The 20,783-nt window shown below is 48.1% G+C and overlaps 2 protein-coding genes and 2 long non-coding RNA genes across 6 annotated transcripts in view; 2 read left to right on the top strand and 2 right to left on the bottom strand.

The window, feature by feature from the left end:
- Positions 1–1,006: 1,006 nt before the first annotated feature.
- On the top strand, positions 1,007–10,771 carry PRDX3 (peroxiredoxin 3). The gene is made up of 7 exons (XM_029932675.1): positions 1,007–1,085; positions 2,817–2,952; positions 5,156–5,297; positions 6,543–6,678; positions 7,497–7,600; positions 9,480–9,645; positions 9,978–10,771. The coding sequence occupies exons 1-7, from the start codon at positions 1,050–1,052 to the stop codon at positions 10,029–10,031; spliced, it is 774 nt and encodes a 257-aa protein (XP_029788535.1). The 5' UTR covers positions 1,007–1,049; the 3' UTR covers positions 10,032–10,771.
- On the bottom strand, positions 7,105–10,071 carry LOC115285938. The gene is made up of 2 exons (XR_003905760.1): positions 9,952–10,071; positions 7,105–7,441 (listed from the first exon to the last, which is right to left on the bottom strand). It is a non-coding gene; the product is annotated as an uncharacterized LOC115285938 (long non-coding RNA).
- Positions 10,772–12,809: 2,038 nt separating the features above from the next.
- The window catches only part of SFXN4 (sideroflexin 4), a 22,482-nt gene continuing 14,508 nt past the window's right edge, over positions 12,810–20,783 (top strand). The window contains exons 1-8 of the mRNA XM_029932674.1: positions 12,810–12,963; positions 14,544–14,609; positions 16,840–16,914; positions 18,083–18,109; positions 18,196–18,250; positions 20,261–20,290; positions 20,368–20,386; positions 20,720–20,757. Of these exons, the coding sequence (XP_029788534.1) occupies positions 12,925–12,963; positions 14,544–14,609; positions 16,840–16,914; positions 18,083–18,109; positions 18,196–18,250; positions 20,261–20,290; positions 20,368–20,386; positions 20,720–20,757 (349 nt within the window). The 5' untranslated portion in view covers positions 12,810–12,924. The remainder of the gene's footprint in view (positions 12,964–14,543; positions 14,610–16,839; positions 16,915–18,082; positions 18,110–18,195; positions 18,251–20,260; positions 20,291–20,367; positions 20,387–20,719; positions 20,758–20,783) is intronic.
- LOC115285935 lies at positions 14,706–19,692 on the bottom strand. Of its 3 annotated transcripts, XR_003905758.1 has the most exons (8): positions 19,519–19,692; positions 18,174–18,277; positions 17,931–17,969; positions 17,550–17,628; positions 16,895–16,979; positions 16,612–16,713; positions 16,297–16,361; positions 14,706–15,209 (listed from the first exon to the last, which is right to left on the bottom strand). It is a non-coding gene; the product is annotated as an uncharacterized LOC115285935 (long non-coding RNA). The 3 variants fall into 3 exon arrangements; XR_003905757.1 differs by lacking the exon at positions 18,174–18,277; XR_003905759.1 differs by lacking the exons at positions 16,612–16,713; positions 18,174–18,277.

Here is a 20,783-nt window from a genome sequence, read left to right as displayed (position 1 = left end):
TTGGGCTCTGAGCTTGATGTGAAGCCTACTTTAGAATAATAATAATAATAAATTCACTTACGTTTTTCAAAAGTGAGTCAACTTAAAGAAAATAGTAAACGATATGCAGATGATATGCAGTTTCAAGAAACTAAGTTGGTAGTGGAATGACTCTGGAAAATACTCACTTAGAGTCTGCATTTACCAGAAAGCCTCTGTGTGATTTTTATCGGCATTTGATGGGCTTGCTTCAAAGTACTATGCTCACCACTGAGCAGTTGTCTTTACTAATCAACAGAAGACAAATTTTAAATTTGTTCTAATTCTAATTTGGGGAAGAGAGGCCAAAATGGAAGTCCATATACCATCACGAAGGTCTTCAGAACACCAAAAACTTGATGTATCTGACCCGCTCATCTTATTAATGGACAAAAATTGCATTGATGGGCGCCTAGATGGCTCAGTTGATTAAGCGTCCGACTTCGGCTCAGGTCATGATCTCACGGTTGGTGAGTTCGAGCCCCGCATCAGGCTCTGTGCCGACTCAGAGCCTGGAGCCGCCTTCGGTTTCTGTGTCTCCTTCTCTCTGCTCCTCCCCTGATCACACTGTCTCTGTCTTTCAAAAATAAATACATGTTAAAAAAAAATTAAAAAAAAGAAAATTGCATTGAAATTATTTCATTTCATGCAGAAGTCAGAAGGCTCTACCTGATGTCTAAACAGGAAGAAGGACCTTTTGCAGAACCGGTAGAAACAGTCATCCACACAGGTTAATAATAAAAATCAGTAGCAAACATGGAACTAAATATCTAGTTTCCCACCTGGATTAGTCCTTTTTAGATTTGGGCCACAACTAGAGACAAAGTGTTGCTTTCCCAAGCACTCTGCTACTCAGAGCTAGGGCGGAGGCGCCCAACAGGTAAGCCAACGGGAGGAAGCAAAAGTCGGGAGGACTTCTTTTAGCCCCAGCTCCGGCCCAGGCCCCGCCCCTCCGCCGAGGCCCAGCCCCGCCGCCTGGCCCCGCCTCCTCTGCTTCCCAGGCGGCTCCGCGAGTCCCGCGCGCACTGGAGATGGCGGCCGCAGTGGGAAGGTTTCTCCGGGCTTCGGTGAGTGGCTGTAGACAGGGGACAGGCGCGGAGGCACTGCAGTGGCACCGAGAACGTACTTCCCAGGCAGGATCCGGCTCCCTGGTCCGGGGGCCTTTCGGCCTTCTTGGAGACACCAGCGGGTAACGGACCTCAGAGGCCTCTGCTGGAGCGAATACGCCTGCGCAGAACCCCCCTTCCCTTCGCCTCCTCCTACCTGTCCCTTCTAATCCCTTCTCCCTCTGGAGTCGCGGGTCCCCCAGCCTCTTTCCACCTGAACACCTAGTCCTGGAGGCAAGCGACCTGGGCATTGTTTCCTGTTCTGTAGCCTACTCTATGACCTTGGACTGACTTTCAGAACCTCAGTTTACTGCCCTTACCTTAAGATAGAGAGTGATGCCTGCATCAGGGAGTTGCTGTGAGCATCTACTAACTGCAGGATGGAAACGAGAGTGGTAAAGTTCCAAGTGCTAAAGTGCAAAAGGCACTTCTTCCTCCCAACCCAAGTCTATCCCCAGGCTTTCCAGGCCAAGCATCTTGGTACTCACCCTCCGCTTTTTCCTGGTGGGGTTCAACGCTTTCTTTCTTGTTCCTGAGTCATGCTAGACTCTGTAGTTGAGCACACAATTCCCTTCGGCCCTGTACACACTTTTCGCTAGGCTGAACTTTGCTTGTTTGCTTATCTGTGAGGCCTTGTCTTTTCTGGGAAAACCTTGACATGGCAGAACTCGCGTAGCAGATCGTGTTGGTAAAGGGTGTAAATATACAGGGGATGGCCAAGAATGCTCTATGTTGTTCTTAAGAGCATGGAATCTTTATGGTCTTTTTAAATTTTTTTATATTTATTTATTTTTGAGAGAGAGACACAGAGTGTGAGCGGGGGAGGGTCAGAGAGGGAGACAACAGAATCAGAAGCAGGCTCCAGGCTCTGAGCTGTCAGAGGCTTGAACCCACAAGGTGTGAGATCATGACCTTAGCTGAGGTCAGCCGCTTAACCAACGGAGCCACCCAGGCGCCCTGGAGCCTTTATGGTCATATAATTCCCCTCTGCCTTGCAGGGTTTTAAACAAATTATTTATATACTTTTAAAGTAAAAGTTGTATCTATTTAAGATGTACAACATGATGATTTGATATACATAATGAAATGATTACGAGAGTCAAGCTAACATATCCCTTCACATAATTCCCTTTTTTGTGTGTGATGAGTGTGCCTGAAATCTACTCTCTTAGCAAATTCCCAGTGCTCAATATACTATTATTAAATATAGTCATTATACCCCTACATTAGATCTCTAGACTTATTCATGCTACATAACTGCAACTTTGTACCCTTTTACCAACATCTCCCCATTCTTGAAGGAGAAGGAAGCAGAAGGGAATGTTAAGAACGTCGAGATTCAGGGGCGCCTGGGTGGCTCAGTCCATTAAACATCCAACTCTTGGTTTCAGCTCAGGTTGTGATCTCACAGTTCGTGAGTTACAGCCCCACATCAGGCTCTGCACTGACAGTCTGGAGCCTGCTTGAGATTCTCTCTCTCTACCCCTCCCCTGCTCACTCTCACTCTGCCTTGAAATTTTAAAAAAAGGGACTCAGAGATTCAATCTGTGCTCTTAGAGTTTTGGGTTTGGTATCTGGTTCACAGGAAAAAGGAGAACTGAACCCACCAATGGGCTGATGCCCTTTCAGCGGGGCCAGCCTTCAGCTACCATTCTGGGGCTACATCCTAATAGAAAGTGTTTCTCTTTCTAGGTTGCTCGACATGTGAGTGCTATTCCTTGGGGCATCTCTGCCTCTGCAGCCCTTCCACCAGCTGCTTCCCGAAGAACATGCTTGCCAAACGTATCGTGGTCTGGTTCTGCTCAAGCAAAATTCGCTTTTAGCACCAGTAAGTGTAAATGCCTTGGTTTGACCCAGGAATGAAGACAGGAGTCCGCATCTCAGGACGGGGGCTCTGAACCCTGCCTATGCATTAGGCTCACGTGGGGGAGCTTCTGAAAACCTACCACTGCCCCGCTCCCACTACAGACAAATTAAGTCAATCTCTGAGGTGTGAGACTGGGACATCTTTTTTTTTTTAATGGAAATGTAGTTGATCTAATAATATTATTAGTTTCAGGTGTACAACGTAGTGATTCAAGATTTATATACATTAGGTGGCGATCACCATGATAAATCTAGCTACCCTCTGTCAACAAAGTATTTATGGATTATTAACTATATTCACTGAGCCAGGCATTGCACCCCACCCCCGTCTGTCTGTTTGTAACTGGAAATTCCTACCTTTTAATCCCCTTATCAGTATATTTTAAAAATTCACCAAGTGATTCTAATGTCCAGTCAAGATTGAGAATTACTGAGGCAGACGGCCCATGTGTCACATTACCATTTTGGTCATCAGAGGTTTCAATCCTCTGTTGAGGAACATGGGGGTTGGGACTCAGATACCTCTGGGCCTTACCGTGTCTAAGGGGATGGGAGGTAACTGGAAATGGCCAACGCCACTCGGAACCGAGGCTTTTGGATCCAGACCCCTGTGCTGGTCCCAGTTGGCCACATTAGAGCATGGACTCCTCCAGGACCTGAATGAAACATCGCTACTTCTTGAGATTTATGTTCCCGTTTTCTAGAATGTGGGCTTTGCTAAGATGAGCCTCAGATAATGAGTGGTATTTGGAAATAATCTTTAAATGTGTCCCGCCTTTTACGAAGCATGCGCAACATTTAATAGTTCGAGAGATGTTCTTCGGCAGAGCCTTTGCTAATTTTACTGCCCCTGGAGCTTTAGAAAAAATTTTTAGTAATTTGATGTCCCGCATATAAAACTGTCCTTGTCCCCTGTCCCAAACCCACTCCAGTGGCTCCCACTGTTAATGGAGCCCCGATATTTTGACGCTTTGCCCCAAGTTGCCACAGGAAGCAAGTCCTCTCTAGTTCTGACACATCTCTTGCACGCTTTCCTGCCTTCCTAACCCCTCAGACACACCCCTCCTGTCCATACCACTCACTTAGATAACTGAAACTCCCTCCTACTGTCAGCCTCCCTTCCCCCTGCTCCCCTTACCCTCCCCTGCCAGGCTGACCCTCCCAAGAACAGCTGACCCATCTTCCATCTCCTGCGTGTAAACCCCCAGTGAGGACTCTCTCTTCCTTTTTAAGAGCAAACTCTATCCTGATATTTCAGGGCCGTCACAGCCTGGCCTTCAGCCGTTCTTGCTTTGTCTCTCACCCTTCCTTCCACACCCGCCTGCTCTCTCTATTCTTTTTTTTTTTGTTTTTTGTTTAATGTTTTTTTATTTTTGAGAGAGAGAGAGAGAGAGAGAGAGAGAGCAAGCAAATGGGGGAGGGGCAGAGAGAGGGAGACAGAATCCAAAGCAGGCTCTAGGCTCTGAGCTGTCCACACAGAGCCCAACTCAGGGCTCCAACCCACTAACCACAAGATCATGACCTGAGCTGAAGTTGGACGCTTAACTGACTGAGCCACCCAGGCACCCCTGTTCTCTCTGTTCTAATCAGACTGTGCCCCCGGCTCTTCCCCACACTTGCCCTGTCCCACGTGGCTTTGGCAAAATCCAAACCACATTTTGAATCCGTGCCTAGGCTCCTGTCTTCCTCAATTCTGTCTTATTGTTGTCCCTACCATCTTCTGGCATCATCTTTTTAATCTTTTTTTTTTTTTTAAATGTTTTATTTATTTTTGGTACAGAGAGAGACAGAACATGAGAGGGGGAGGGGCAGAGAGAGAAGGAGACACAGAACCAGAAGCAGGCTCCAGGCTCTGAGCTAGCTGTCAGCACAGAGCCTGACGTGGGGCTCGAACCCAGGAACGTGAGATCTGACCTGAGCCGAAGTCGGAGGCTTAGCCGACTGAGCCACCCAGGCGCCCCTTTAATCTTTTTAGTTGCATAGTACTTTGAATTGAATTTGTGTATAATCTAGACTGCAGAAGGTGGGGAGGTATTACCTAAGATGTACCGTTGAACTGAACCTTTTAATTTATACTACTGATTAATTACCGTGAGAGATGTGAATAAAGTCAAACAGGTGCGTGATTTAGCAGATGACGAGCTGTACGTGTGGGCTTCCTTCAGGTTCCTCTTACCACGCTCCTGCCGTCACCCAGCACGCGCCCTATTTTAAGGGCACCGCCGTTGTCAACGGAGAGTTCAAGGACCTAAGCCTTGATGACTTTAAGGGGAAATATTTGGTGCTTTTCTTCTATCCTTTGGACTTGTAAGTGTAAATTCGGTGATGCCTTAATGTCGTTCTGAGAGCATGCCAAGGTCCCCGCTTCCCCCTGACATTTCCTATCTCTGGTTGCTCTTCTGGTCAAGGGAAGGGTTCTTCGGGCCGTTTATCACTGGCGACCTTGCTGAGCACAGCTTGCGGCTGCAGCTGATCTGATACACGTAAGGACGAGGCGGCGTTCTTGTTAGTGGGGAAGGGTTTTGATAGGGCCGTTTCGTGTACTCGGAGCAGTCCGTTTCTATAAGCCAGGCCGTGTAGAAGGAAGCTTTCATAGCCTGGAGGAAAATGAGAAAAGTAAAGATAATAATAAAATGAGTTTTCTCATAAAGTTATGTAATCTTTTCTTTATTCTTAGAATATGCCTCTTTTCCCCTGCCCACCCTCATTCTTCGATGTGATTCTTTTTTTTAAATGTTTATTTGTTTGAATTTTATGTTTTTTATTTATTTTTGAGAGACAGAGACAGCGCGAGCAGGGGAGGGTCAGAGAGAGAGAGGGAGACACAGAATCCAAAACAGGCTCCAGGCTCTGAGCTAGCTGTCAGCACAGAGCCCGATGCGGGGCTCGAACCCATGAACCGTGAGATCATGACCTGAGCCGAAGCCGAACGCTTAACCACCTGAGCCACCCAGGCGCCCCTAATGTTTGTTTGTTTGAGAGAGAGAATACACATGCATGCAAGCGATAAGGGGCAGACAGGGCAGCAGAGGGTCCGAAGCGGACTCTGTGCCAGCAACAGAGAGCCCGATGTGGGGCTCGAACTCATGATACTCCCTGAACCAAAGTCAGCCGCTTAACTGACTGAGCCACCCAGGCATCCCTTTTGATAATGATTCTTAAGTAGAAAGGGGAGTCCATTGAAGGGGGTTAACCATTTTTGCCATTTTCACCTTTAAGCAAGTTGAACTAGTCTTTAGACTACCTATCATTTAAATTTTATATCCTTGGGGCGCCTGGGTGGCGCAGTCAGTTAAGCGTCCGGCCTCGACTCAGGTCATGATCTCATGGTTCATGGGTTCGAGCCCTGCATCGCGCTTTGTGCTGACGGCTAGCTCAGAGCCTGGAGCCTGCTTCGGATTCTGTGCTTCCCTCTCTCTCTGACCCTCCCCTGCTCATGCTGTCTCTGTCTCCCAAAAATAAATAAAAAACATTAAAAAATTAATTAAAAAAATAAATTTTACATCCTTGTTTTTAAATTCTCTGATGGGAATCTCTGCCCTTTTTTCCTAGCACCTTTGTGTGTCCTACAGAAATTGTTGCTTTTAGCGACAAAGCCAATGAGTTTCACGATGTGAACTGTGAAGTTGTGGCTGTGTCGGTGGACTCCCACTTCACCCATCTCGCCTGGATAAACACACCGAGGAAGGTACAGAGCTGCGCCATCCGACCTTTGCTGTTAGGATCCTGAAAACTGAAGAGACCCCATGGAAGACCAGCCTAGGAGTTGTTAGAGCATGATTAGTCTACCATGGGCATTTGTGGGTCCTCAGTTACTTGCAAATTTTGCTAAACTCTGTCCACATCTGCCTCCGTATTGCCTGGGTTGCCTGCCCGCCACACGTGTTTTCCAGGGGACAAACAGTAACGGAGAACATTCAAGGCGGGGCCAGGGCGGGGCCGGCCGGGCTTGGCTGCTCCTCTCTGGCCAGTACCGTGCACATCCCCATACCCTGCCTGGCTTGTGGGACAGTGGTTAGTAATTTCACCCTTTTGCATGATCATTGTTCCTGCCTAAAAACTTGCTTGGGAGAATCAAAATTTCTAGCTATGTTCCCGGACACTCAATACCAAATTATTCAAAAAGTCTTTTTATTACTCTTCCATTTTTATGCTACAGAAATTAATCTTCAAGTAAGAGAATACTTCAAGAATTAGGAAAAGAAGGGTTTACAGTATTAGCTGGGTATCAGTCGTGCCTCCATCCCTTTCTAGCTGTGACTTGGAACAAGCTCCCTAATCCTTGTGTGCCTCCAGTTCCCTCTCCTGTAAAAAGGTGATGACCGTGGGACCTCCAGGATGGTTGGGAGGAGGCAGTGAGTTAACAGAGCTTAGAGCAGCCCCCGGCCTGCTGTCGGTGCTCAGTTGCCGATCCCTGCTGTCATTCTCGTTGGCCCCAGACATCACGTTACCTGGTTGGGAACAGTGAGACAGTGTCACATCCAGTCATGTTTGCATTTTTATTAGAACGGCGGTTTGGGCCACATGAACATCGCACTCTTGTCAGATTTGACTAAACAGATTTCCCGAGACTACGGCGTGCTGCTAGAAGGGCCTGGTCTTGCTCTCAGGTAAGAGTCTGTTCCTTATGAACTTGAACTTGTTTTTCATGTTTAGCATCATCTCACTTCTTGGGGAATTTGTAGAGACCTCGGTAAAGCATTCTGAAGACCAGAAAGCCTTCATTCACCTTAGCCTTCAGTGAGCGCCCATGAGTGCCCGCTGCCAGGGTTGGCAGAGGCCTTCAGAGTGGTCCCCCGCCACACTCGCCCTAAACCCTGGCAGCTGCTCTCATGGGGGGTGCACTGCTGGTGTGTTCGGGAAGGGGAGACCAGCCACACGTAGGAGTCAGGAAGCTGGTGCGGGTGAGGTCAGGTTCACGCCCCGGAGTCAGACCAGCGTTTGAATTTTGTTTCAAAACTCGGCCACTTTTCACGGCTGTAGGACTTCAGGCAAGTTAATGTCACCTCTCTGAGTCCCACTTTCCCTATCACTGAACTGAAAACATACCTCCCCGGTTGGGAAGGACTAAATAACCGGAGGCAGCCAGAGTTGGCAGCACAGGTTCTGGCAGCTGTGAAGACCCCTGTCCCAGAATGTCATTTCTGTCCTCAGTCACTCAGCGGTTAGAGCTTTATTCCTTTGAGTGTAGAAGCTTTCAGTCTAACAGTCCTGTATTCAAACGCAGCCTTCTTGATGGGGGGTAAGGACTTAGGCCTTAGAATGGCATCTCAATAGCCACTGAGTGAAGGGGGTGTTGGGCAGAGCTTTACCTCCAGGAAGAGATGAGGACCCCACGGGGATGCACCTTGCAGTTTCGCTAGCGCTGGTTTGAACCTGCTCCCCTGCTCTGTCTTGTCACCTCCCTCTTCTCTGGCCGCTTTCCTTTTGGGTTATGCCTGGAATTGTAGTTTCCACCTTGGAGCGTGGGCCTTTTTTATACTCCAGACAGAGTCTCTTTCTTTAATAAACTAAAGCCCGGGTTTGGCAAAGTTGGCAAGCTTGTGAGAGGGAGGAGGAAAAGGCGCTGGCTTTTTCCTCCCAGGATCCCCTTCGCTGTGCTGTCACTTCCCTGCTGGGTTCACCATTAGGACTGACGGGAGGGTAACCGAGTCTGGTTTTTAAGATGAAGCTTTCTTTCTGGAGTCTGTGGGCCCTGCTTCGCCCTCACTCTGCATCTACACCATGGACTCTGGCTTGGCTCCTCCTCTTGGAGCAGGCAGGAGCCCTTAAAGCCTCATAGCCTAGACCCCCAAGAGCTGGGCCCGGGGAGGAAAAAGCACCATTTTACCTTGCTTTTTTCTCTTATTTGCTTTTTCCCTGCATGTTTAACACTTGGAATGCCACACCCTAAGACGGACTATTAAAACCTGTGGTTTATATATATCTGCATATGTACACTTATACAGAAGATGAACAAGGACTTTGGTTTTTCCTTTAGATTTCTGCCCTGCCGAGACTTAAGGCCAGTCAATTCTTTCTGCAAAGATTTCCCCTGGGATTTTCCACCATTTACCCAAGAATTCACTCATTTCATAAGTATTTACTGAACGTAGATGAAATACATCTCTGTCTTTTCCCTTTTGCCTGTGGTTTCTTGCCAAGGTTTGATACAGCAGCTCAAAGAACAGCTCCCGTGTCACAAATAAGTGAAAGAAGTCTTTGCTCTCTGGGACTTTTTGACTCTGTGTGACAGTCCCGTCACATTTGTAAATGTGACTACCTGCTTTCCATGTTGTCCTGGTCCAGTCGTACCTTTGTTAAGGCATCTCATCAATAAGAGATGAGTGCTTTTTATATAAAAATTTAAACACCACACTTAAGCATATGATTGAATTTAATACATGCTTCATGGATGACAATTAAAGACAGAAGCGGGCAGAAGTTAGACTTTCTAGCTCTCTCTAGCACATTCTGCTGAAGTACTAATGAGGATCAATTCCGATGCAGAGGTCTCTTCATAATTGACCCCAATGGCATCATCAAGCATTTGAGCGTCAATGACCTCCCCGTGGGCCGCAGCGTGGAAGAAACCCTCCGCTTGGTGAAGGCGTTCCAGTTTGTGGAAACCCATGGAGAAGTCTGCCCAGCAAACTGGACCCCGGATTCTCCTACAGTAGGTTCCTTTTCCAGAAGCAGTGAGACCTCAGCCTAGGGGTCCCAGGTCCTCACCGCCTCAAGAGTTGCTGGCCTGGAATGCCCACTAAGAAGCCCACCCTTGGCACAGGGTGTGCAAGTGTGCAAATGGCTGAGGCTCCCGAGGGGTGGGGGCTGGGGTGGGATCAGGGATGGGGCAGGCGGTTAATGCTGCCTTCATCCATGCATTTTAAAGGAAACAGACCGCATTTTAAACAGTTAAAGAAATTTGGGTTAAAAACAGAACTTTCAACTCACTTTTGAGACTTATCTTAAAGCCAGTTACCTGATTAAATGTTTTCGTACTTTCAGATCAAGCCACATCCAACTGCTTCCAGAGAATACTTTGAGAAGGTAAATCAGTAGATCTCCATCCCCTGTGTACCTGCAGCTCCTGCCATCAGAAAAGAATCACAGTAGGAACTCACCTATTAGCATTTCAAAGATGATGATTTATAAAAGACAAAAACAATTATGTTTGTATTCATAAGTAATACTCAATGTTTTCTTTTGGTAACATTGGCTAAGGCTTCTAAATGTACTCACACACAGGGCATCCTTTATTGGTAACCTCTTGGGGGCTAGCTAGTTTATAGACTTTGCTAGTTCATGGATTCCTAGGATTCTGTCTTCAATGGGAAGAGCAAACACTCTTCTCAGCCTTACTTGAACCTTGATGTGCAGCAGAGAAGTCTGACAAGCTCCAAAAGCTTCTGATCAAGGTCCTGAAATTTCACTCTTGAGTTTCTTTGTACTAAACTGGATTTTCTTTTTGGCTAACAAAGATCATAGTTTGAAGGTGTTCATATCAGCAGACTGCTTTAACTCTTCTAGTGGATGTATATGTACTTAAACAAATCTGAATCATGTTTTTAAAAAAACACTGTGACAAACGACTTAAGTGATCATGCATGTTTCTCATCCCTGGGCTTAAATCAGTTATTTTACTTATTTGTTACCTGACATAGTGTCCACAAATATTCTAGATATTGATTGGGCATAATTATAAAGGGTATTTATTGAATCCAGGAATTGCATTTGAAATCATTGTAATCCTTTTCTGAAGTGCTCAATGTAAAGTGCATAATAAATATATTTTAAAATATTTTCATGTTTAACACCATTAATTGTTGGTTTCGCTTATGTTGTGAGGCTCTAGGTTTCCCCCTGATTAGATCAGCAAACATTTTTGGAGTGTTTAGCTCAGGGCCCCCAAATATGAATAAGATGCTGGCTCTGTACGCAAGGAACCCAAGTTAGGGCAAGAGAGATATGGAAGCATCCATTCATTATTTCAGTAAATCCTGGGTGCTGTTTTGGAGACACAAGGGTGATCAAAAAACCCTTCCTTCATGCAGTTACATTTCAGAGAGGGAAACCCAATAAATACAATAAAAATACATAGAATGTTTGAAAGGGAAATAAAGTGGAGCAGGGGCTGGAGCAGAGAATTCAGATGTTCTAGATGGGGTCGTCAGGAAGGCCGGAAGGCCTTAACATCAATGTCCAGGTCTGTTTTCTCATCTGTAAAACGAAGGCAGTAATTGTCCTATCAGGGTTTTAAAGTGAGATAAAACCTGTAGAAAATAAGGGAGTTAGGGGGATAAGAAGGTGCTAGGCAAAGGGTTTGACAAGTGCAAAGGGCCTGAGGCAAGAGCAGGTGTGGAGTGGATAAAGAATCGAAGGGGCCATGAGACTGCAGCGGTGAAGGAGGAGAATGGCCATGGGAGCCCAGGGTGCCGTATGGACAAACTAAGGACTTTACATTCTCTTCTAAGAATTTAGAAGGTTTAGAATTTTGAAGGTCTCTTCTAAGGTTTTGACTGAGAAGATTCACATCAAGTCGTTCTAGGAGGATCACTCTGGCTCCTTTGTTAAGACTAGACTGTAAGGGTCCAGAGAAGAGAAGCTGAGAGCTAACAGAAGAATACAGGTGTGCCGAATACTAAGGCACAACACGCAGTGGGTGCGTTCTGGGGCACAAGGGAGCCCTGTCGAGGGGACCTTACACGGCCATGGGCATGGGGGTGAACTTTCTGGAAAACAAGATGAACTCGTGAGGTTATTGAAAAGTGAGCCAGGTGAGCTGAGCAAAAGGAGCCACAAATTCACATCAGCCTGCAGAAAACCTTAAGCTCTCATGCCCCTGGAGGGGAAGGCAAGACAAGGCAAGGGACAGAAGAGGCCAGCTGGCTGTTAAAGACCCAAACAGCTGAGTCCAATGGACCCAGTGTCCTATTAGGGCTTTTACATGTTTTGTCCCATTTGATCCACAACAAAACCTTAAAGTGGGTACCAACCAAGACCCCTGAAGACCCCTGAACTACCTAAACATCCAGGAACACTCATTCAACAAACACAGGGACCCCCCACGGCCCCCCAGCGCAGTGCCAGGGCCCTAGGGGAGGCAGCAGCAGGAGGAAGGCAGGTGCATTTCTTCCCTACAACCAGACCCTACTGGTCTGGTATTCAAAGGAAGGATTGGATCTGCCCCAGCGCTGGAGATAAACTTAGGGGATGATACCGTTCACGGTGCCCCTTTCACCGGCAGGGTCAGGGACCCGCACTTAGAAGGGCCCTGGGCCTGATCTATTGCTCAGGATGTTGACTTTTTGAAACTCTCAATCTTTTCTAAATGGGCATGCCACATTTTCAAATTTCACCATGAAAATTAAGTAGCTGATCCTGACTATCCCCAACACCCTGTATACTGGACTTTAAAGGCAGTTGAAGATTTTCCACAGCAATGTCCAAAAGGTTGGCGCACCTGTCATCCGGGTAAGATTCAGGTTCCTCTCAGTAGGTACTGTGATGGGAGGATTTTCATAGGTGACCCCTCCAACTTGGAAGCGGTCCAGCTACCTACCCTAAAGGGAGGATACGGTTGGGAAGACTTGGTCTGTGGGAGGATGGGCAGGTGCACGGGGACCGAAGGCTCACGGGGCCCCGGGGTGGGGTGGAGGCGTGGAGTCTGGGACGGTGGCGCGTGGTGACAGCGAGCAGCGGGAGTTAGGGGACCCGGCAGCGGGAACACCGAGCGCACCGGGCTCTGGCCGCCGGCGCGGCGACACAGAGCAGCGGCAAGCCAAGAAGCCGGATGCGGGAACAAGGGACGCGCGCGCGCCTGGGGCGGGGCACGCCGCCTGGCTCCTCCTCCGCGCATGGCCGGGTGGCGGCGGCCTCTCCCTCCACAGTATAGGTTCCCGGAAGAGGCGCTGGAGGAGGAGGAAACGTGGGGGCCGGACGGCTCTCTGGGAGCATGGAGCCCAACGTGCGCTTCTGGATCACCGAACGCCAAGTACGGCCCGGGCCCGGCGCGACTGGGGGCGGGGAGGCCCTGGGCCGCGTGAAGTCGCTGGCTGGAGTCGCCGGCTGGCCCGGGTGACCTTGGGCAGGCCACGTGGTCGCACCACCCACCTTCCAACCTCAGACCCTGGGAGGGGACGAAGGGGGAACCCAAGCTTGCGGGAGGCAGACAGCCAGGGCTGCTACCGCCTGTCAGCTACCCCAGGCCTGGCTAGCGAGGGTCGCCACAAGGTCACCCTACGCATCGCCCCGAGGACTCAGGTCCCGCCTCGCAGGAGTCTGCCCTCTGCTTCCTAAGCTGTTGGTGAGCATCAGCTTGGAGAGGCACAGGTTCTCCCAGGAGCCCCCAGCCTCCTAACCTCCCTAGGCTCAGCCACTCCGATGACACAAGGGACACAAGGGCCGTGGGCAGCCGTGGACAGGGAGTAGCACGGGTCCCGCCTCCACTCGGTGACTGGGTAGCGCTGCCCAATAGAAATATGATGGGAGCCATACAGGTCATTAAAAATTTCCTAGTAGCCACATTCAAAAGGGTAAAAAGGAACAACAGAAATTCATTTTAACAGTGTACTATATTTAGCCCAACAAATATATAATATTACCAATTTCAACACGGAATCAACGTAAAAATTATTGAGATACATCTTTTTTTTTAACGTCTTTAAATCTGGTATATATTTTACACACACAGCATTCTCAGTTTGGCCTGGACGCATTTCAAGGGCTCCATAGCCACATGGGGCTAACTGGACAGTACCATTCTAGTGCTCTCCTTCAGTCTTACCTAAAGGAGGGCCTAGCCTGGTTTTCTTAAGTGGGGAAGTTGAAGGACAGGGAACTGGAGCATTCTGGGCAGAGCCAGGACTGGAAGCCAAAACCATTGCAAACTTGGGGGGGGGGGAGTAAGTTGTGCTGGAAGCCAACCATGCTTCCTCTGTCCACGTGTGAACTGAGCTGCCTTCACTGAGGCCTGGCTGGGGTGACAGGTTCTTTATGACTCAAGTCTTAGAACAATGAGAGAGTAAAGAAAAAGCTGAGAACTTTCTAGGTAGTGGACTCGAGGTCATTTGTGTGATGCGAACACACATTTGGCCCATTTGACCCCAGAGTCTGAGCTTTTAACCCTCAAGGGTAATTTGATCTTGGGGCTGGGTTTGGTCCTGGCCAGGTTTTCTTTTTTTTTCTTTTTGAGGCAGAGAGAGACAGAGCTTGAGGTGAGGAGGGGCAGAGAGAGAGAGGGAGACACAGAATCTGAAGCAGGCTCCAGGCTCTGAGCTGTCAGCATAGAGCCCTACGTTGGGCTCAAACCCACGAACTATGAGATCATGACCTGAGCTGAAGCCCGATGCTTAACCGACTAAGCCACCCAGGCGACCCCCCCGCCCCCCCGCCCCGCGGCGGCCGGGTTTTCCTGAGCACAATCATCAGCTTTACCTCACCTGGAAAATGGGGATGTTGCAGGAATTGCAGTTAGAGGCCCTGTTAGGGTCTCGAAAATTATGTTCACCGTTATGATTATCATATATCTTTTTTTTTCTGCCACCGTTAACCTCTCTGATGCTCCTCTCCCAGTCTTTTATTCGGAGATTTGTTCAGTGGACAGAATTACTGGATCCTACAAATTTGGTCGTTTCCATTGTGAGTATTTCCTTGTTTTCCGAGATAACACATTTCACACCTTATGCTGAAATGGGAAGACTGTGTCTTTTGAAAGCAATGGAAACAGAATCCATGTATATTATCATGTGTTTATTCCTTCAGAACGAGCTTGTTAGACTGGAAGGGGGGTAAGCAAACGCTGACAGGTAAATCCAAGCTCTGGGCCAGGTGCTGGCAGTTCAAAAGGGATCAAAACAGTTATCCCTGGTCATGGAGGACAGACTGGCAGAGGTGGTCACAGACCTTGACCTAGGGTTCTAAGGGAGGAGGCAGATAGGAAAAGTCAGATAGAAGGGGCTGTAAGCAAAGCCCAGGGCAGGGAGCAGGTAGTCTGGTCAGTGCTGCAACTTTTTAATGCGGGAACCAGGTAGTTCCTGAAGGGCCTGTGTGCCATTCAGATGATAGGGGTTTGCATTTAGCCTGCAGGGTGAGGTGGCGAGGCTTGTGTTTCAGAGGTCTCTTTGGTCACCATGTAGCGAGGGATCAGAGGGACCAAACTGCAGGTGAGGTGAGCTGTTCAGGGAATGGCTCAGCTGTCCCGAGTGAGAGACCAGGGTCTAAACCACGTGTGGCTGAGGGCTGAAGAGGAGGAGATGTCCTGTCACCAGCAATAACCCTCAGGGCCACTCCCATCCTTGTGCTCAAGATGTCCTATGCAGTCTTGATTATTTATTTTTACTATTTTTATTTTTTACATTTATTTATCTTTTAAATTTTAAAAAAATGTTTTTATTTATTTCTGAGAGAGAGAGAGAGAGAGAGAGCATGAGCAGGGGAGAATCAGAGAGAGAGGGAGACACAGAATCTGAAACAGGCTCCAGGCTCTGAGCTGTCAGCACAGAGCCTGACACAGGACTCGAACCCGCAAACCATGAGATCGTGACCTGAGCCAATGTCAGCCACTCAACCGACTGAGCCACCCAGGCTCCCCCTACATTTATTTATTTTTGAGAGACAGAGTGTGAACAGGAGAGGGGCAGATAAAGAAAGAAACACAGAATCAGAAGCAGGCTCTAGGCTCTGAGCTAGTGGTCAGCACAGAGCCCGACGTGGGGCCCGACGTGGGGCTCGAACTCAACGAACCGTTAGATCATGACCTGAGGCAAAGTTGGATGCTCAACCAACTGAGCTACCCAGGCGCCCCTATTTCAATCTTTTTAATGTCTCTTTATTTTGGAGGGAGAGAGGGAGACAGAGTGTGAGGGAGGAGGGGCAGAGAGAGAGGGAGACACTGAATCCAAAGCAGGCTCCAGGTTCTGAGCTGTTAGCCCAGAGCCTGACACGAGGTTCATGAGATCATAACCTGATCCGAAGTCGAACCCTTAACCAACTGAGCCACCCAGGCGCCCCACAGCCTTGTTTATAATAGAGAAAACCAACCTGATTGCTCATCAGTAGGGAGACAGAGAAATATAATGTGGTCTATTCATACAGTAGAATGCTAATTAAAAGTTGAAAGTGGTGATCTAGTTATCGATATTATGTGGAAACACAATGTATATGATGTTAAACGGAAAACATCTGCAATGTTAAGTGGGGAAAGCAAGATGCATAAAGTACAACATTTATGCAGATTACAATATAAAGAACCGATACTACATCTTTGTTTATGGATACATGTATTCATACTCACACAAGTATAAAACAGTGGACTGGAAGTAAATACCTTGAACTCACAATAGTGGTCCTCTCTGATAGATTAGGGAGACAGGAGTCTGCGGGTGATGGCTTCTTGGGGGAAAAAAAACAAGAAAAATTGGAAACAAATATAACCGAAAGTTTACAGTTGTTAATTCTGGGGAAGGGGATTTGGAGGATGGACTCATTTTTTGTATTTTCTGTATTTAATTCTTTTTTTTCTCAAATTAAGAAGAAATGAAGAGAGGAAGTAAGCCTGAATGGATCAGATGTTGGGGTGAGAGAGAAAAGGGATCTCCAGGTTTCTAACTCTCAAAGCCAGGCAGGTGGTGGTGGCACTCACGGAGACAGCTGACATCAGAGAATTGCGGGGGGAGGTGGCAGCGGTCTGGGAAGCTGGGAGCTCTGGATGTGAGTGACACATAAGACTATCCTCATGGAAACTCTAAGGGAGCAGAGAACCTGGTCAGTGTGTTGCACTGAAATCAGATGTGAAGGAGCCTGTCTATTGTTAGATAAATCTAACCAATGCTGAGATCATTGCTTGATTTTTTTCTCTCTCTGATTATAGGAAAAAATAGAAAATTCAAGGCAACTATTGTTAAGAAATGAAGCTGCGTCCTTACGTGACTTGGAGGACCGAAGGGTACGTCTACCGTGCCTGGTTCAAGGTTGGATGTGGTTGCCTTGAAGAGATTCTGCTTGCGTGGTCTGAAATCAGGTGGAATCTTGTCATAGGAAATACTGCCCAGGGGATCCACTTTTTAAAACTGGATTCATTTTTTTAAAATGTTGTTAGGATTCATTCTCATAAACCAGATTACTAGCAGAAGGAACTAGTATTAAGGAGAAAAAAGCAGAGGGTTCCTTTTATGCTCTGATATCAATGGAGATTCTTTGTGGCTGATCCCTGGAGCCCCATGGCAAACTCCAGAATTCAGGCTGGCTTCTGAAGTCGGAATCTTTTTCACAGCAGAGGCAGTGGTCCAGGTCAGGATTACACTCCTGCCCAAAGACTTAAACCAAGCATTTGTTATCTACCTTGCAGTGGATGGAGCTTTCCAGAGCCCACAGACATCAGTCCTGTGAGGCAGCCTGTGAAAAGCTCACATCTTTAGTTTGGGGGGGCCGGGTTTTTTTTGTTTTGTTTTGTTTTTTATGAACTTGATGGGGCCTCTGGGCTCACAGCCTGGCTCAGCTGCAGGCGCCTTGGCTAATGGCATGGTGTGTCACCTTGCCTGCTCTTCTCTGGGCCGGGGCAGTCTAGATTCAGGGACTCACCTGAAGGATAAGGTGTTGGCCTTGAGTCCTCTCCAAGGTCTGAGATTTAGGACTTTTTAATGTTCTGGCTGCTTGCTTTCTGTGGATCATCGCGTTGCTTATTGTTAGTTCGTTTGGTTGTTTGATTCATTTATTTTGTTTTTTCAAAATTTATTTATTTTTTAATGTTTATTTATTTTTGAGAGAGAGATAGAGTGAGAGGGGGGAGGAATAGAGAGAGGGAGACACAGAATCTGAAGCAGGCTCCAGGCTCCGAGCTGTCAGCACAGAGCCTGACGCGGGGCTCTAACTCACAAACCACGAGATCATGACCTGAGCCGAAGTCGGATGCTTAATCGACTGAGCCACCCAGGTGCCCCTGATTCGTTTCTTTTGACTTACTCTGTCCATGTGGCATTGAACAGTTTTGACCTTCACTCCCTGAAAGGCAGAGTAAAGGTGGCATCAGAAATGAGACTGGAGAGAAGATTTCTTTTTCTTTTTTGCTGCCAATTCACCTTTAAAAGCTATTGCTTTTGTTTTTCTCTTTTTAGGTACAGGATGCTTGGAAGAGAAGTCTTGTAAGTTTCAGCCCCCTGCTAACTTTTAGCCTGCTACAGTAACAAAGCCACGCCTCAGACTGACCCTTTTGTTTGCTCTTGTGAAGTCAACAGTGCACCCTGACAGTAGCAGACTGATCCCCGTTCCTTTTCGACCCGCAGGTGAGCAGATTCAAGTTTTCACAAGGGCTAAGAAAACGTGGTTTGAGACGGTTAAGAAAACTCTGTCTGCCTTATTTTTTTCTTTCCTAGAAGGATTTCCTCAGGATTTCTGGAAACCACAGCTTTAAAAGGATGTTTGAATGGTCTAGGGTTTGATAGTGGAGAAGAGCAGGTTCGGGGCCCAGAGCTACATCCAGTGCTGTGGAAAGATCTGGAAGGTTGGGGGTGCAGGCACAGGCCAGGGTCTAAAACCTGCTTTGTTCTGTCATCTGCTAAGAAACAAAGCTGATCATTTCATCGATGATGGGTCTAGAACTGGGAACTCATAAGCGTTTTGGATTCCGTGTAGTATCTATCCTTTCTCTCATAACTACAATGAGGGGAATAAAACCCATGATCATACAGGGCCCTTTTAACTATAAATTCTCTCTGTTATAACCAAAAAACTGGAAACACCCTACATATCCAAGAATTCAGACTATAGTTAAATGATTCATTAAAATGAATGAGGTAAATCCTATGTGCTAATGTGGAAGAGTGGATCTCAAGGAACTAGTATTAAGGGGGAAAAAAGGCAAAATATAAAATAGTGTATAGGCATCCTGTTCGAATGCATATGTGTGAGAGCATGAGAGAGAATGTGGGAGTTTCCATCTAGTGAAGGAACATTCTGGTCCCTTTTAATGCTTCGCTTCTGACACTAGATGTATGGGCTTTTCCCACACCCTTCAGTTTGTGACACCAGCTGGGGGACCTACAGTTTTGTGTGTGTGTTTTTAATGTGTATTTTTGAGAGAGAGAACGAGCAGGGGAAGGGCAGAGGGAGAGAATCCCAAGCAGTGGGGCCTTGTTATGACTTGTCTCTTGTGTTTATTATAATTTGAGTAGGTTGTCCGAGCTGTCAGTGCAGAGCCTGACATGAGGTTCAAACTCACAAACTGTGAGATCATGACTTGAGCCAAAATCAAGACTTAGTCTCTCAACGTACTGAGCCACCCAGGTGCCCCTGTCCTACAGTTTTAAGTCAGTTCTGACACTGTCGACCTGGAGACGGCGACAGACCCCCCAGGTTAAGGGCTCAGGCGCACGAGACCACCCCCACTTTGGAGGTCAATTGAAAGACCAGGTTCTCACCTGTGCTTCTGACCCACGTGCTATAAATTTGAGGTTTCCACATCCCCCTCCGCGGTTTGAAATTGCTAGAATGGCTCACAGAGCTCAGGAAGACCCTTTCCTTACTAGATTAGCAGTTTATCATTAAAGGATACAGCTCGGGAACAGCCGGAAGAGATGCTCCAGGCAAGGTACGCTGGGGAGGAGAGCTTCCAGGCCTCTCTGCCAGCACCCGCGTGGCCTCAGCGACTCAAACTGTAAACCGCAGACTTCATCACTATGCTTGACTAAACCGTGGGCCCTTGTGACTAGCCCCGCCTCCGGGCCCTTTCCCCTCCCCGGAAGTGGAGGTAGGGGGTGGGGCCGAAAGGTCCAACCCCTCTCCCCGCCAGCTGGTTCCCCGGGCAACCAGCCGCTCCGTGGGGGCTTTTCGGAGTCACGGTATTAACCTAAACTCGGGTGAGCCGGACAGGGGCTCCTTAGGAGTAAAAAGGACCCTCATTTCTCCTTCACCGCTATTCTCATTGAGGAAATCCCGAGGGCCTTAGGGTGTCTGTGCTCGGAACAGGGACGAAGAGCAAATCCGGATTTCTTATTATAAATGACCGTATCACAGATGTACTAAATTCAGCGCTTGCCCTGAGTGAGGGGACTGGGAAGGCCGGGGTTGGGGGGCGCCCAGCTAGGTGTTTCCGTGCTGTGCTGATTGAAATGCTCGCCATATGCACGTAGTTATTATTAGGAAAAAATGAAAGATTTAGCGAAGACTGTCCTTGGGCCTCTGTGCCTTCAGGGCGCCGGAGAGGAGGTGCTCGGGTGGGTGGCGCCCCTTCCCGGCCTCGGGTCTCCGCCTGCCTCCGCGGCTGCAGTCACTGACCCTCTTCTCCTCTTTGCCAGCTCTCCTGCCTTTCACGGCACCCATGGTGAGTCAGCTGGGACCCCGGGTTTAGAAAGATGTCCACTCATCTCCTAGGCTCAGCGGTTTGTGTCCTTGAGCCCTGGAGCCCTGTCCCGTCTGGCTCCGTGGTTGTGGATCGCCCACTTCTGCCCCTTGTCTGCTAGTCTTGTATTTTCACCCTGCCCCCCACACGTATTCAGTCGGCCATCTGGGCCTCCTGAAGTTCCCCCGTGTCACAAGGTAGCCCTTTCTTTAGATGCCTACTGTGCTCAGAGTACGACAAGATGGATGACCTGCTCCCGGCTGCAAGCACACATGAGTGTCCATGACCTTCTCTCCCTTAACCACCCCCCAACACACACACAGCCTCTCTCCTGGGACCTGGGATTGCCGCCCCCCCCCCCCCACCTCGCAGTGAGGCTCTCCCACCTTGACTCTCACAAGGTGCTTTCACAAAGTGACAGCATTCCTCGGTCACTTCTCCCACACGTGTCCTGTGTCTGCGCCCACTGGCAAGTGCAT

The sequence above is a fragment of the Suricata suricatta genome, chromosome 2 (genome assembly GCF_006229205.1).
Source record: "Suricata suricatta isolate VVHF042 chromosome 2, meerkat_22Aug2017_6uvM2_HiC, whole genome shotgun sequence".
In the NCBI taxonomy this organism is placed as follows: domain Eukaryota; kingdom Metazoa; phylum Chordata; class Mammalia; order Carnivora; family Herpestidae; genus Suricata; species Suricata suricatta.
Note: the sequence above shows the minus strand (reverse complement) of the source record. Positions and strands in the feature narration are given on the sequence as shown.